The sequence below is a fragment of the Pleuronectes platessa genome, chromosome 23 (assembly GCF_947347685.1).
Source record: "Pleuronectes platessa chromosome 23, fPlePla1.1, whole genome shotgun sequence".
NCBI classification, from domain to species: domain Eukaryota; kingdom Metazoa; phylum Chordata; class Actinopteri; order Pleuronectiformes; family Pleuronectidae; genus Pleuronectes; species Pleuronectes platessa.
In genome coordinates, this window is record NC_070648.1 from 3008957 (window position 1) to 3023734 (window position 14778).

At 45.0% G+C, this 14778-nt stretch overlaps 1 protein-coding gene across 1 annotated transcript; it reads right to left on the reverse strand.

Annotated features, from left to right (window-relative positions):
• Positions 1–465: 465 nt before the first annotated feature.
• corin (corin, serine peptidase) lies at positions 466–14365 on the reverse strand. The gene is made up of 24 exons (XM_053415830.1): positions 14303–14365; positions 11993–12143; positions 10473–10814; positions 9172–9283; positions 8986–9093; positions 8558–8826; positions 8352–8465; positions 7699–7806; positions 7241–7351; positions 6995–7117; positions 6793–6897; positions 6476–6707; positions 5932–6074; positions 5726–5833; positions 5512–5625; positions 5230–5340; positions 5004–5127; positions 4773–4901; positions 4479–4528; positions 4156–4342; positions 3905–4067; positions 3715–3823; positions 3241–3374; positions 466–3131 (listed from the first exon to the last, which is right to left on the reverse strand). Exons 1-24 carry the CDS (start codon positions 14363–14365, stop codon positions 2949–2951), a joined length of 3393 nt encoding a protein of 1130 aa, XP_053271805.1. The 3' UTR covers positions 466–2948.
• Positions 14366–14778: the final 413 nt, after the last annotated feature.

The following is a 14778-nucleotide window of genomic DNA, read 5'->3' on the forward strand; positions in this document are numbered from 1 at the left end:
ACACGTACAGAGTTACGTTCAGACGCCTGCAGACACTAACACGTCTTATTATCACTGAGATAATAGAAGGTGTGTGTTGGTGTGTGTGCGTACACTGACGTTCACACACACCTCACACGGCGGCTGAGCTGATGATTGACAGCTGAAACTTACACTTTATTTCCACGTGGATGTGAAAACACAGTCATTAGTGTGGATTAATCCAACGTTTAAAAAAATGAAATTTATATGAAAGCAAAGTTGTTTTTAAATCAATATCTTCAGGAGGAACGAGTGAAGTTCTGTGTCGGAGACGTCAAATGGATTTTCTTGCTTTGTTTATGTTGATTAAATTACTTTATGTATTTATGAAACATCTCAGATGTCGTTGTTGAGCTGGTCTGAAAATAAACTTCAGCTAAATATCCCCATCACTTATTTGTGGACAAGAGGAAGTGGAAACAGACGTGTGAACAGCGACAGGTCTGACTCTGAGTCACACACACAGGACAGAGTGTGTGTGTATACTTTTATTTGTGGGATACAATGTGATACAAACCAATTATTCACTGTTACACAAACATAAGAGGCTACAGTTCGTAAAGCATTTCGATTTAAATCCAACGTCATCAAACAATTACATCATCATCATCATCGTCATCATCATGGTAACAAAGCCAAATCAGGAGGTGACATCAGAAACACAAACGCAAGCCAAATCACATACAACCAAACATAGTCTGCACACGTGACTGCATGTTCACAGACACACACACACGCACACACACACTGTAAGAAGCCTGACATACAAAAAGCTGTAGAAAAATACTCTTAAAAAACCAAACACACAAAACGATGACTACCACTTGGAATGTTCTGGATGTCAGTTTGACGTTGGCATGGAACACACACACACATCGGGCAACGAGTCGGGCAACGAGTCGGGCAACGAGTCGGGCAACGAGTCGGGCAACGAGTCGGGAGCGTTACATGTTGCCCATAATACATTTTTGTTTCTGATTCCACTTTCTCAACGAAATTTAAAATTTAAAACGAAAAATTTAGGATTTCCGTCAAATTTTCTGCATCCTGACCGAAATCACCTCCATTACTGACATATTTGATGCCCTAGTAAAATGTGACAATGTCTTGAATTAACACAGATTAAACGGCAGCAGAAGCTAAATGGGATCAATTAAACAATAACAAAATTTGGCGATTTTTAATTCATGAATTTTCCACGCAACACTTGCGAGGATCATATATCTAACTAACACAATTCTCATTTTTTAATTCACCTCAAACTCTTCGGGAGAGACTCATTCATAACCTTAGCAGTTAGCTGTGGTGCTAATATACTCAGTTTTGTCAGCTACGTAAAAGTTAATGTAGCTCACTGCTACATTTGGCAGCATTTTAAATACATCACCTCATTGGTCTACATTAGCAATATGCTACAATTGTGCTTCACATTCTAGCTGGCACTAATTTGGCAGTTAATAGTTTGTGTTAGCGAGTCTGCTGGCTAAAGTTAGCAAAGTTAGCTTTCTAAACATGGCTTCTTTTAAAACTACAGTTTGGCCAGTTGAGTTTGTTAATTAGTAGTTAAAGCTAATTTAGCTTTTTTTTTCTTTGAACTAAGTTTTGACTTTAAACATTAAATGAAACATTTTAAATTCAGACACTTTACTTTTGGATAATTCGTGTTTAAATCTGTTTATAAGTTAATAAAGACATTGTGTTTATTAATTTTCAGTATTTCTCAACAGTTGTGTTTTACTATAATTTTGTTGATTGTTTAATTATTAATATTACAGCTACATTACAGTCTGTTATTCACCATTGATCCACTGTTTATATTCTGTTAGTACATGTTAGTACGGCTGTGAATGTCAGATACGACACATCGTTAAATAAAATGTGTGTTAATAAAGGTCACTGATAATTGTTGTCCATCAAAGTTGAGCTATAAAGTTACCAGCGTGTTTAGAAGCAAAAAAAACAACGTAAGAACCCCTTTCTCGGTGTCACTCACACGAACAGCACGACATCGTACAGCTCGACATCCTACAGGTAACAGGTTGAAGTACAGGCACTATAGAGTGAAGCATTGTGGGAGGTTGGGTGCTCGGCTGGTCTGTTTTAGCTAGCAGCTTGGAGGACGTCGGCGCTAAACGTCTGACCATTGTGACGACGTTTTAACGATGTAAAGTTTCAAGTTTAAAAAGTGTTGATGAGGCAGACACACACAAACACACATACACACAAAATCACACACATACACACACTGGAGAATATTAATGCAACAATGGACTGAAGCTGATTTTCCTCTGAGTTACTGCTGTTGCTGGAAATACAAATAAAATAATAATTAATGTCACGTTAATGGAAGCAAAGACATTTTGTATTTAATTTAAATTCCATCATCAAATTTAAATAAATAAAAGAATCCACTACTTAATATTTGATGTTGGATTTAAAATTCCACAGCGTAAATGAAGCATAGTTCTTTTATTTTTACTTTGAACTTCTGCTTTTATAAATGGAGAATTTTTACATGGGTAAATTTCAATGGTCTAAATAATCTAATCATTTAATTACTAAATATTCATAAAATTTAAATTCCAACATTTAATATTTAACAATCTGTAAATTAACAGTTGGTATGTTTATTCAATCTGAGTTTTTTTGTCCTTGTTTTGCTTCCATACATGGTAATAATGAAATAATAGAATAAGTGTGTAATGTGATGTTTACTTGTTAACAACAACAGCTCAACTAGTCAACGAGTTAGCATCAGTAACACTAGTTAACACTGCTGGTCGTACGGCAGTTAGCATCTGAAGGCTATCAGTAAAGTTATAGGCACAGGTGGAGGAACTGAAGGTGTGTGTGACTGACAATGACATCACTTCCTCCTGGAATGAAAGCGCTCTTGTTGTTTGTGTGTGTGTGTCTGTGTGTGTGTGTCAGTCGGTCAGGTATGTGTGGATGTAGATCTGTTGTTGGATCCAGGGGGTGAAGTGAGTCACGTTGCTGTAAACTCCAGGTCCCAGCACTTTACTGAAGCACACGCTTCCCCACGACGTCAGGCCGAACAACGTCCAGCGCCCGGCCTCCTCCGCGCACACCAACGGACCGCCACTGTCCCCCTGAACACACACACACACACACACACACAAACATTACACACTGATTCAAAGTTGTGATCAATCGCAAATTTAAGTTTGATTTTTGGATCATTGAAATCCGGAGTCTTACCATGCAGGAGTCGACGGTTCCGGCTTCGTAACCGGCACAAAGCATCCTGGGAGTGATGGTCTTCATGTCGAAGTAAGACTGACACTGAGAGAGAGAGATGATCCGGACCTCCCCCTCCTGCAGCTTAAAGGGCACTGCACACAAACACACACAGACACACACACACACTTAGGTTCTTGTTAATATTTAATGTGATGTATTAATACATGTGAGGGGTTGACTGAACCCATTGAGCTGGATCGTGAATCAGTTATCTTGGTAAATACTATTTCCAATCAAAGCTTTGCAATCGCACAAAATCAAGACAACAGCGTTCTGACATCCCAGAACAACAACTTGAGTTTTGCCCGTCAATTACACTTTGACAGGGACTTTCACCATCATCACGTCACATGTGACTCGGCCTCAGTCCAATGTTCTCTCTCTTTTATCTTTGTGTTTGACCTCCACCATCGGATGTGTGTGTTCACTCACTCCTGTTGCCCATGTGACCCCAGCCGGAGATGTAACAGTAGGAGTCCGGTGACGGCAGCTGCCCGGGCTGAGGCAGACACGCCGGCCGGACAAACGCCGTCTCCTCCACCTGCAAACACCACGACACCCATCATCAATACCGTCCAATCACTGCTGACCATCAACGCAACCTGCACCGGCGCCCTCTGACCTCAGAGTCCAGCTGCACCACGCTGATGTCGTAGTCGACCACCGCCCGGTTGTAGCGCGGGTGTACGATGATGGAGCGCACCCCGCGGCTCTGGCTGTGGACGCCCGGATGGTCCAGGTTGTTGAGGCCCAGGACGACCTTCCACAGGTCGGCGCTCTCCCTCCTGGTGGGGACGCATCAGTGTTTACAAACACACACTGTGACCCCGCCCCCACTAAACCATCCTCACCCTCCATCTCCCTTTGTCTCACCCCTCGAAGCAGTGTGCGACGGTCAGAGCCCACCGCCGGCCAATGAGGACGCAGCCGCACACGTGTCCACTCTGCCCGCTCTGCAGCGAGCACTGCCAGGGCCACGCCCCCCGCCGGGCAACCCGTCCTCCCAGGATCCTCTTCTTCCTGTGGGGGTAGAGGCCCACCGTTGGTCGAACCCCACACTCTGACACACAGAGAGAGAGAGAGAGAGAGATTGTTATTATGAACCGTGATCAGTAAATCAATAAACGATCAATAATAAAAACTAGATTATTTAATTTGTTTCCATATTTATTTTACTGTGAAGAAGAAAGTTTTACCTTCTCTGTCACAAAACACAGAAACTCTCCTCCTGGAATGACACGTATGACTAGAGTGAGAGAGAGAGAGAGAGAGAGAGAGAGAGAGAGAGAGAGAGAGAGAGAGAGAGAGAGAGAGAGAGAGAGAGAGAGAGAGTCTGGATTACAATTCTGCCACAGATCCAGGTCCACCATGGTCAGTTTGAACCTGAACCTGAACCTGATCCTGAACCTGAACCTGAAGCTGGACCTGATCAACAGCTTCAGCCTGAAAACAACAACCTGAGCAGTTCTCACGAGGTCGGGCTGAGTTACCTTCTCTTCTCCAGTCGGGCCTGCAGAGAAGAACTGTTCCTCAGGTTCCACTCAGGATGGACGTGTAACCAGCGCCGGCGACCCGGGACTCCAGGCGGCTCCGCCACCATGGACACAGAGGAGGGAACCCTGCAGAGGAACACACACATTGAATGTGTCACACTGATAGTCATCCGTGTGTGTATGTGTGTGTGTGTGTGTGTGTGTGTGTGTGTGTGTTACTAACCTTACCCTAGTCCCAGCTGGTCACAGGTCAGTTTGCTCAGCTCGTGGTTCCACTCGTCTGCACAGACCTGATACTCTGCTGCCGTCCTGAACACGGTCAATACTGAACCTGATCGATCGGACAGAGACACTGTGGAGAGAAGAGTGTGCACGACAATAAAACAACATATATATATTTTAAACAATCTATAATTTACACAGTAATGTTTTCACGTGTGTGTGTTTGTTGTACCACAGTCCCATTCGTCTGAGCTGTCTGAGCAGTGTCTCTTTCCGTCGCACCACAGTGTGCGATGGACACACTGATGGTTGTTACAGGACAGCTCGTTGTCTCTGCACACAGCTGAGGAGACAACACACACACACAGTCAACAGCAACACAACAACAATGAAACAACGACACAACAATGACAAAAACGATGAAAACAAGTCAACAGTGACATGACAACGAAGGTGACACAACAACAACATGAAGTGGTTACAGTGAGGGTTGAACAGAATGAATCATCCTCACAGCAGTTGGCCTCGTCCACCAGCAGGGGGCAGTCTGGGAAGCCATCACATATCATACTGGCTTTAATGCACACGTTGCTGCCGGGACACTCCCACAGAGCACGCTCTGAGCAGCCTGACGGACACACACACACACACACACAAACACACACTCAGTGTTACTGCACTGACAGCCGACTGCCACTGAGAGCGACTCTTATTTTGAAATGTCTCACCACAGTTGTCCTCGTCACTGTGGTCATCACAGTCCAGGTGTCCGTCGCAGCGTTTGGACGCCAACACGCAGCGACCGGACCGACACTTGAAGTGACTGGGGGAGCACTCTGTCGCCACGGAAACACATCAAAGACAACAACAACATTTTATTTGTATTTAACACGACACAAACAGTCAAATGAAGTGATGTCACCAGTGTTGGTACCGTGGACGCCGGCCTCCGGCAGCAGGCAGGTGGCGTTTCCTCCCTCCTCTGGAAACTGGCTACAGTCCGAGTCCTCGGGCCACTGCAGACCCACAATGCCAAGCACCGACTCACACTTTTCCTTTGCGTTACGACACAACGACCTGCGGGGCGAGAGACATACAGATAAGAGAGAGAGAGAGAGAGAGAGATAACTATATATAACTAACAGAATGACGACTCGCTCACCAACAAACTGACTAATCTGAGTTCAGTACCGAACTGTTGCACTCACACATAATATTCTCATTATGACCAACTAACTGGTTCCAGACCTGCAGGCTGACTGGTTGTGGGTGAACAGACTAACTGGTTGCTGACCTGCAGGCTGACAGGTGGTGGGTGAACAGACTAACTGGTTCCAGACCTGCAGGCTGACTGGTTGTGGGTGAACAGACTAACTGGTTGCTGACCTGCAGGCTGACTGGTTGTGGGTGAACAGACTAACTGGTTGCTGACCTGGAGGCTGACTGGTTGTGGGTGAACAGACTAACTGGTTGCTGACCTGCAGGGCGGGACCTTCTGCCGGCTGACGGGGTCGCACTTGGGCACGAGCAGCGTGCAGGCGTAGAACATGAGGTACTGGTAACAGCCGGTCTGGACGAGGGCGGGGAACAGCGAGGACTCCCAGGACACGGAGCTCTCTCTCTGCGACAGGTGACCCAGGTAGTTTGGGAAACTGGTCAGGTTGTAGGGCAGGTTCATGCACAGCTCCAGGCTGATGGGCTCACAGTGAGCTGGGACACAGAGAGGCGGGGTCAGAGCCAAGATCAGGACCAGGACCAGAGTTATGACATCACACTGATCTCACTGAGGACTCACTGCAGTTGTTGTTTCGGAGGTCACAGCTGGTGCTGCCCCCCACACACCCAGACGGACAGGGAGTGGAGATACAGCTGGGCTGACCAGGAACACACACACCCTGAGCTGGAACACACACACACACACACACACACACACACAGATAAATATAGAGGTTGTATGTACAGATGTGAGATGGGTGTGATGCAGACAGATGTCTCACTCTGCTCTTTGCTGCAGTGCTCCTCGTCGCTGCCGTCTTTACAGTCGTCCTCTCCGTCACAACGAAACGCAGACGGAATACACTGACCGTTCTTACACTCCAGCAGACCCTGACTCTTACAGGCTGCACACAAACACACACAGACACACACAGATTTAGAATACTGTAAAAGGTAATATATATATATGTGCTGTGATATAATATTCTAAAATTCTATGTAGTATAATGTAATGTAATGTAACTCACAGCAGTTGAGCTCGTCGGACTTGTCCAGACAGTCGTGGTCTCCGTCACACAACCAGTCTCTGGACACACAACGACCGTCACCACAACGATGCTCACGAGCCAGGTCACACACTGAAAGCACACAAACACACACACACAAACATACATGAAAATAATTTGTTTCATTTGCGGCAAACTACAAAAATAAGAATCTCTCTTTACCAAAATAAAGGCACAGGCCTTTTCATTCAGAGCAGCTGAGACATAGGAAACCCCCCACAACTTGTTACAGTGTGTGTGTGTGTGTGTGTGTGTGTGTGAGAGAGTGTGTGTGTGTGAAGGCAGACTGACAGGTGGCGAATTCCATGACAGAGATGATCCCAAAAAATGTCACTAACCGTTTGTAACTGCATGTCAGCATGTGTGTGTGTGCGTGTGTGTGTGTGTATGTGTGTGTGTGTGTGTGTGTCCTCTCTCACCACAGTCGAGTTCGTCGCTCATGTCTCCACAGTCGTCATAACCGTCGCACACCAGAGCGGGCGAGAGACACCGACCAGTGTTACAGCGGAACTCTCCCTCTGTGCACACTGGAGAGAGAGAGAGAGGAGCATGTGTTCAGGCTGCTGCAACGATCAACCGATTATCTGATAAATAGATGAACTGATCGATCAACTGACCAATCAGGTGATAGATCAGTTGAGCAGAGAACGATTTGACTCTTGTTGTGATAATCGATCGCTCTTTTCAGTCTGATGGATGTCTGCCATATTAGTGATTGATCAGTTAATCAATAATCAGCTGATTGATTCTTTTATCGATCTCTTCCATTTCTTTCTCTTTGTGTCTTTCGTTCTCACGCTTTCTCGGTTCTCATCCCTCCATCATTTCTCTCTTTCTTTCTTGTTCGTGTTTGTTCGAGTTTTATAGCGGCAATCGACGCCGGAGGTCATGGAGAGGGCGAGAGACATAAACCAATGAAGAGAAAACCCTCTCTCTCTCTCTCTCTTTACATTCCACTGGTCTATGCCTATTGACTCTGACCAAGGTAACAAGCTGAAAACTTCTCCTGATATTTACACAGTGTTTTAAGTGTGTGTGTGTGTGTGTGTGTGTCTGTGTGTGTGTGTCCCACCGCAGTGTGTTTCGTCGCTCCAGTCGTCACAGTCGTTGTAGCCGTTACACACCAGTTTCTGGGGGACGCAAATTCCCGTCGTACAAAGGAAGTGGTCATTCCCGCCGCACACAGCTGCCGACCAATCAGAGTGAAGGAAGATGAGTGATGTCATCCATTGTAACGTCTAATCAAACGTCAACATGTGTTGTTTTTTTTCCACTCACATGGTTTCCCTTTGGTCTGTCGCGGCATGTAGCAGGTGAAAGGGGCGGGGCCTGCTGTCGGTGAGGGCGCGGACGTTGACGGTGAGGATGATGATGATGATGATGATGATGATGATGATGATGGTGGTGGTGGCGGTGGCGTGGAGGTGACATTGCTAAACTGAGAGCAGCGCAGGAAGTCGGGCCAGGAGGCGTTGAACATCTGGAGGACCGGTTCACAGCCTTCCCTCGCCGCCTCGCAGAACGACGCACAGGGCAGCACCACCTGTCTGCGCACACACACACACACAGACACACACACACATAAACACACTACTTAGGATATGAAACTTCCTGTCAGAGGTCAGAGGTCAAAGGGGTAATGAATGTGACAATGGTCCGTCACTCCTCCTCTAGGTGGATCCTGTGTTGTGGTGTTGTTGTGTTACCTGTTGTGCGAGCTGTCGGTGGCGGCGATGCACTCGGGCAGCGCCAGCGAGCAGCCGAACAGCATGATGTGTCTGTAGCAGGAGAGTCGGCTGAGGTAGCTGAAGAACCTGCAACCAACACGGCAGAGTTTAGCTCGGCCCACATGACTCACACTGTCCGGGCTCTGTGTGCACGGAGGCATTTACCTTAGCAGCATTTCCACCTCCGAGCTCTTCACCACGGCCACGGAGGAGAACATCCATGTTTGATTGTAGGGCAGCATGTGGCAATGCGGCTCCGCGATCAGCTGACAGCTGCCTGCAGAGACACAACTCTTCCATTGTTAACGTTGTCAACAAAAACGAACAAACAAACAAACAGAAAGCAGAGAGAGTGAACACGCCCCCTGCAGGCTTAAGGGGTCACTAACCAGCATCCACTCATTTAGTATAAATGAGCATTTACTATGAGGAACTGTAGGTTACCATATGTTTTCACTATTACAGTAAACCTTTTGCATTTTTACTTTATCTTCATGTGTTCATATTAAACACGGCTCCATTCATTTTAATTTGTTAATCTTTTGTTCTTGTTTTAGCTTAAAAAAACGACTGATAAATACGTTCTTAAGGTTTGGTGTTGCTAGCTTCACCAGGCTAACGCTAACAGCATCCTCTCATTGGCCGCAACTAATCTAGAGCTCGACGTCAAGACATCGACATCAACGTCTCTGTGGAGGTGAAACACCCTTTTGCATGTGACCGCCTGGCGTCCAATCAGAGGACAAGACAGCTCATTAGCATTCACCTCGACGCCACATCAATACAGAGCGAGAGAGAGAGAGAGAGAGAGAGAGAGAGAGAGAGAGAGAGAGAGAGAGAGAGACTGAAGGACAGTAGAGGAGCAGAGACACAGAGACGAGGAGAATTTTAAAATAGAAACTGAAAGAACGATTTATCATCACACACACACACACACCCACACACACGCACACACACACACACACACAGTCCATCAGTAGAGGAGACTGGAGGACAGTGGACCTGAACTCGTCCATTCTGCTGTCACACAAACCAATAAAGTTATAGTGTTTGACAGAAAAGGACACAACAATAAGACAGTTCAGGGAGGACGGAGAGGACTGTGCGTGACTCTGGGATTTGTAGTTCTTCAGCTAGAAGTGACCGATTAACTCTACTGCATGCACAGATCCAGCCAATCAGAGAGCGGTGAGCAAAAAGATGTCACGTGACCTCTCAGATGTTAACAGAAAAAACATCACATGACCCAGGAAGTGACTCAGCGTCGTTCACACGCGAGAGATTTGTGAAAAAATTCATGTCATCGTTTTCCCACCGTTCAGACACAGAGAGTCTTAATTGGCTAAAAACAACAGGATGATGTCACACCTCATCAGCTGTCTGATGTTGTGTCTCGAGGACGTTGTTTCCCATGAGCCCCTGCTGCCCCCCTCATTCCCAGTTTACCTTCACTCCTCAGATCCTACCTGTGTCAGGTGTCGCGGTGGAGCTAATGGGCCATGCAGAGCTTAGTGCTGTCACAGAGGTCAGCCAATCAGGAGGCGTTGTGAAGGGCAGAGTGGGCGTGGCCGGAGATGAGGAAGGCGGGGCAGTGCTGGCAGCCGCAGCAGGTGTGCTCTTGCCGGGGTGCGTGACGTCATCATCTTCGCCGCCACCGCCGCCATGTTGTCTCAGCGAGGAGGTGGTGCTCTCCACCTCAACGGTGGGGGGGGGGTTTGTGCTGTTGCCGTTGTAGCCGGGGTCGCTGTCAACGATGGGCTCGGGGGACGAGAGGGGGCTGGAGGCCAAGAGGCTGCCGCCAAATATCCCTGAAGAAGAATAAAGGAAGTGATGATCGATAAATACTCTCTCAGCCAATCACAGTGGCCGTATCAGCGCCCAGAGCCAGCTGAGCCAATCACAGAGCAGCAACAAGGTCAAGGGTGAGTTTTTGATTAATGACCCAACAGTAATATTAATGACTCTGTCTGATGTGTGTGTGTTGGACTTGTGTCAGTGTGTGGAGTATCAATGTGATGCCTTATTGATCAGACGTATGATCAGGCTTATTGATCACTCGTCATTGAAAACTGTTTGTGTTTTTGTTGAGTTTGTTTGACTCTGACTAAATTCAACGGGTGAGTTACGGACAAATCTATCGACTGTGAAGACGGTTTAGACCCTGAGATCAAACACAGAGACGGTTTGTGAATGGGAGGGGGGAACAAAGAAAGACCATTAGGTGGTTAATGGTGAGAAACACACACACAGAGACACACACAGAGACACACACAGCTTAATGGCGGTGGGTTTGAGTGTATGTGTGTAATGACTCGTGGAGGAGAAAACAGAAAACAGCTGCTGAGGAAGAAAGGATGAAAGGAAAGAAGAGGAGGAGGAGGTCAAACTGTGAACTCGTGAAAAAGCAATTAACTGCTTTTTCTTGTTGTAAATAGAAACACGAGGGGTGAAAGGAAAGGAAAAGATGAAAGGGTAAAAAAGGAGAGGAAAAGAGAAGATGAATGTCAGGAGTAAGAGAGGAGAAGAGAAGAATGGAGGGGTGAGGATGGACGGATGAAAATGTGAGTTTAAACTGTGGATGAACAGATGCTGCCGTTTTACTACCTGTGTTTAAATATTTGAAATTCTTTCAGTCTCAATGTTTGAGTCTGTCCTCCTGAGGGACTCCACGCTGTCATGGAGACGAGGGGGAGGACGCACACACACACACAGACAAACACACACACACACAATCTAATCAACACGCCTGTGAATTCATTAGAGACCGTGACTGAGTGTCATCTCTCCTCCTACACACTGTCCTCTATCAGTCTGTTCACATCCCTTCTTCCCTCCACTCTTTATCTATAAACAAGATCAGTGACTGTTTATAAAGACGATAAGTGACTGTAATTAACAACAAGTAGATACAAACAAGGGCACAATACTGTGTGTGAGTGTGAGAGGGTTAGCATGTGTGTGTGTGTGTGTGTGTGTGTATATATACCAGTGAGGGCTAGGACGAGCAGCAGCAGGGCGGCCAGCAGGCTCACAGTGGGAATCAGGATGTAGAGCAGGAGTCGGAGGTGATTGGTGGATCCAAGCTTGTGAGGACACGCCTCCCCGCCCATCCCTGCCTCAGGTGGTCGAGCCGGCGTCTGGAGGACACGAGGAGACGAGTTCAACATCAAGTGACAGAGAGAAAGGACTGAATCCAGGTTCTCATGAGGAGGAGTGGAGGCCGGGGAAACTCCACACTGACCCTGTACACCCCCCCCCCACCCCTACCCCCAGTCCCTCCAGGTTATTTTAAGTGAAAGGTGGTGAGGGGGGGCTGGTGGTATGTGGGCGGGGCGACCCGGGCCTTTCTGTCCTGTCAGAGTTTCCGTTGGGCGAGTCGAAGTTATTTTTGAAGTGATGTGACGATAAAACGACACTTGACACCAAACACACACCAACCCCACGGCTCTGAATACTGCTCGCTCCACCTCTCTCTCTCTCTCTCTCTCTCTCTCTCTCTCTCTCTCTCTCTCTCTGTTCATTGATTTATCATTGATTGACGGATCGTTCATTCATTCACTGAGATATTGATTCATTATGATTCAGTATCTCTGTATCAAAGCCTCCGTCGATCTTGTTTCCTTGAGGGCTTGTAGAAAATTATGATTTAACATTTTCAGTTATTTGAATTATTGTTATTTTTACTCACAGGATCTTTTTTTACATCATAGAAAAAACATTGTTTCTTCATATATACAATTCTTATCAAAATAAAAAAAATCCTTATATACTGCTGCTCAGATCTTTATTATTTATTGAGAACGTGATCAATTAATGAAATTTGGAGATTAATTGATGACTTGTGCAAAAACATTTCACTTTCCGTGCTGTAAAACTTACATCAAGGCATTGAGATAAAGACTTTTAATTTGAAGGCCAAAATAAAAACGAGGGATTGAAGCTGAAGAAAGTATAAACACAGAAACTGTTTATATGTAATTATAAAGATTTCATAAGATTAAACTGCATATTTTTGTCTGAATTAAATAAGTAATGTATGAATATAAAATGTGAAAAATCACCTTAATTTACAGGATTCTTTCATTAATTTCTGACTTTTATAGACAAAACAATTTGTCCGATAAATAAATTATGTTTACTACTACAAAAAAATAAATATTTGTTGATTGTAAACTACAATTTATGAAGAAATTCTACGATTATTTAAATTCACATATGTTTTTAGGCTTTTATTGTCAATGACTTTATTAATAATTAACTCAAACATTGTATGTGCAAAACTATGAATAATCTAGACTATAAATAAAATATTTAAATGAGACCCTGGTTGTTTCTTTGAAAAAGTTGAATAGATTTATTTTGACATAAACTGTAAAAGAGACATTTTCAGCAAAGAAACCGTGATCTAATATTTATTAGAGACATCGACTTCAACACGAGTTCAAAGCTTCACACTGAGGACGACGTCTGTGATGATGAAAGATCAACAAAAGATCAAATAAAAAGTAAATGATGCCGTTTTTATGTTTGTCAGAAACTGTTATTTAACTCTGATTATAGAGATTAACTGTTATATAATAATATCAATGTTTATTTATATTATTACTGCATACTGCTATTTAGCACTTAGTAGACAATGGTGAATTTTTATCAATGCATAAATATATTTACAGCTCATTTATACCTACCTTATAAACCTATATAACAGTCTATGTAAGCAAATATATATGAACGTTAATTTCAATATCTCCTTATACATAGTGCACAAATACAATAACATCCTCGTACAATCATCCTGTGTAACTGCTTCTTACTAAAGTATGTTTCTATACAAGTAATATTCACATCTGTAGTGATACTTTATATTATCTGCATATTCATCGAATCTGGATTCGGTCGCTGAATTTCCCTGAACAATAAAGTTTGATCTTATTTCAGTTAGTGAATTTGTTCAGGTGGTTTGAATTGTTCAACTGAAGCAAGACATTTGGAGCTCTGTAATAATGATCATATTTATAACATGTTTTTATATATACATTATCATTCTGTTATAGACAATTAGAGACAATACACATAGATCATTAAAAATCAATAGATTGTTGCACAGACATGAACTTATGAACACTTCAATTATTTAGATGTGGATGAAGACACGCGCGGGCACGCATAGACACACACACACACACACACACACACACACACACACACACAGAGGACACAAACCAAGGACACACTCAACAAATAGATCCTCCTTAACACACGGCGGAGGAACACACGCACACGGACACACACTCACCGTTGCACTTCCCGCTCCTCCGCTGAAGGTGACACGCGCGCAGGTCTCCCGCCGCGCGGACATGACCTGCTGCTGCTGCCGAGCACGAGACCATCCTCTGTCTGCTGCGCGCGAGCGGCTCCGGTAATTAACCGAGCACGAGAAACGCTGACTCCGCCCCCACCCCTCTCTCTCTCTCTACAGCGTCACCGCCAGCGTCGCTTTACCACATACACACACACCCTCACAATCTGAAAAGAAACACACACTCTTACACACACACTTATACCCTCTCCTAAAAGAAACACACACACTCTCTCTCTCTCAGACACACAAACTCTCCAGGTTGCGTGTGATGAAGCAGTAACATGGAACTAAGGACACCCACATCTTACCATCAAGCTGTGTGTGTGTGAGAGAGAGAATGTGTGTGTGTGTGTGTCTTTTGAGTGTGTGGGTGTGTGTTGGTCATCTCAGATGCTCAGTGAGAAAACATC

What these genes read in the sequence shown, in the direction of transcription:
- corin (XM_053415830.1), bottom strand. Translation starts at nt 14,365, where the DNA reads ATGTCCGCGCGGCGGGAGACCTGCGCGCGTGTCACCTTCAGCGGAGGA. An exon ending in GCTCGTCCTAGCCCTCACTG is followed by an intron (nt 10,815 to 11,992) that starts GTATATATACAC and finishes ATTCTTCTTCAG; the next exon opens with GGATATTTGGCGGCAGCCTC. An exon ending in TGTGACCAGCTGGGACTAGG is followed by an intron (nt 4,902 to 5,003) that starts GTAAGGTTAGTA and finishes GTTCCTCTGCAG; the next exon opens with GGTTCCCTCCTCTGTGTCCA.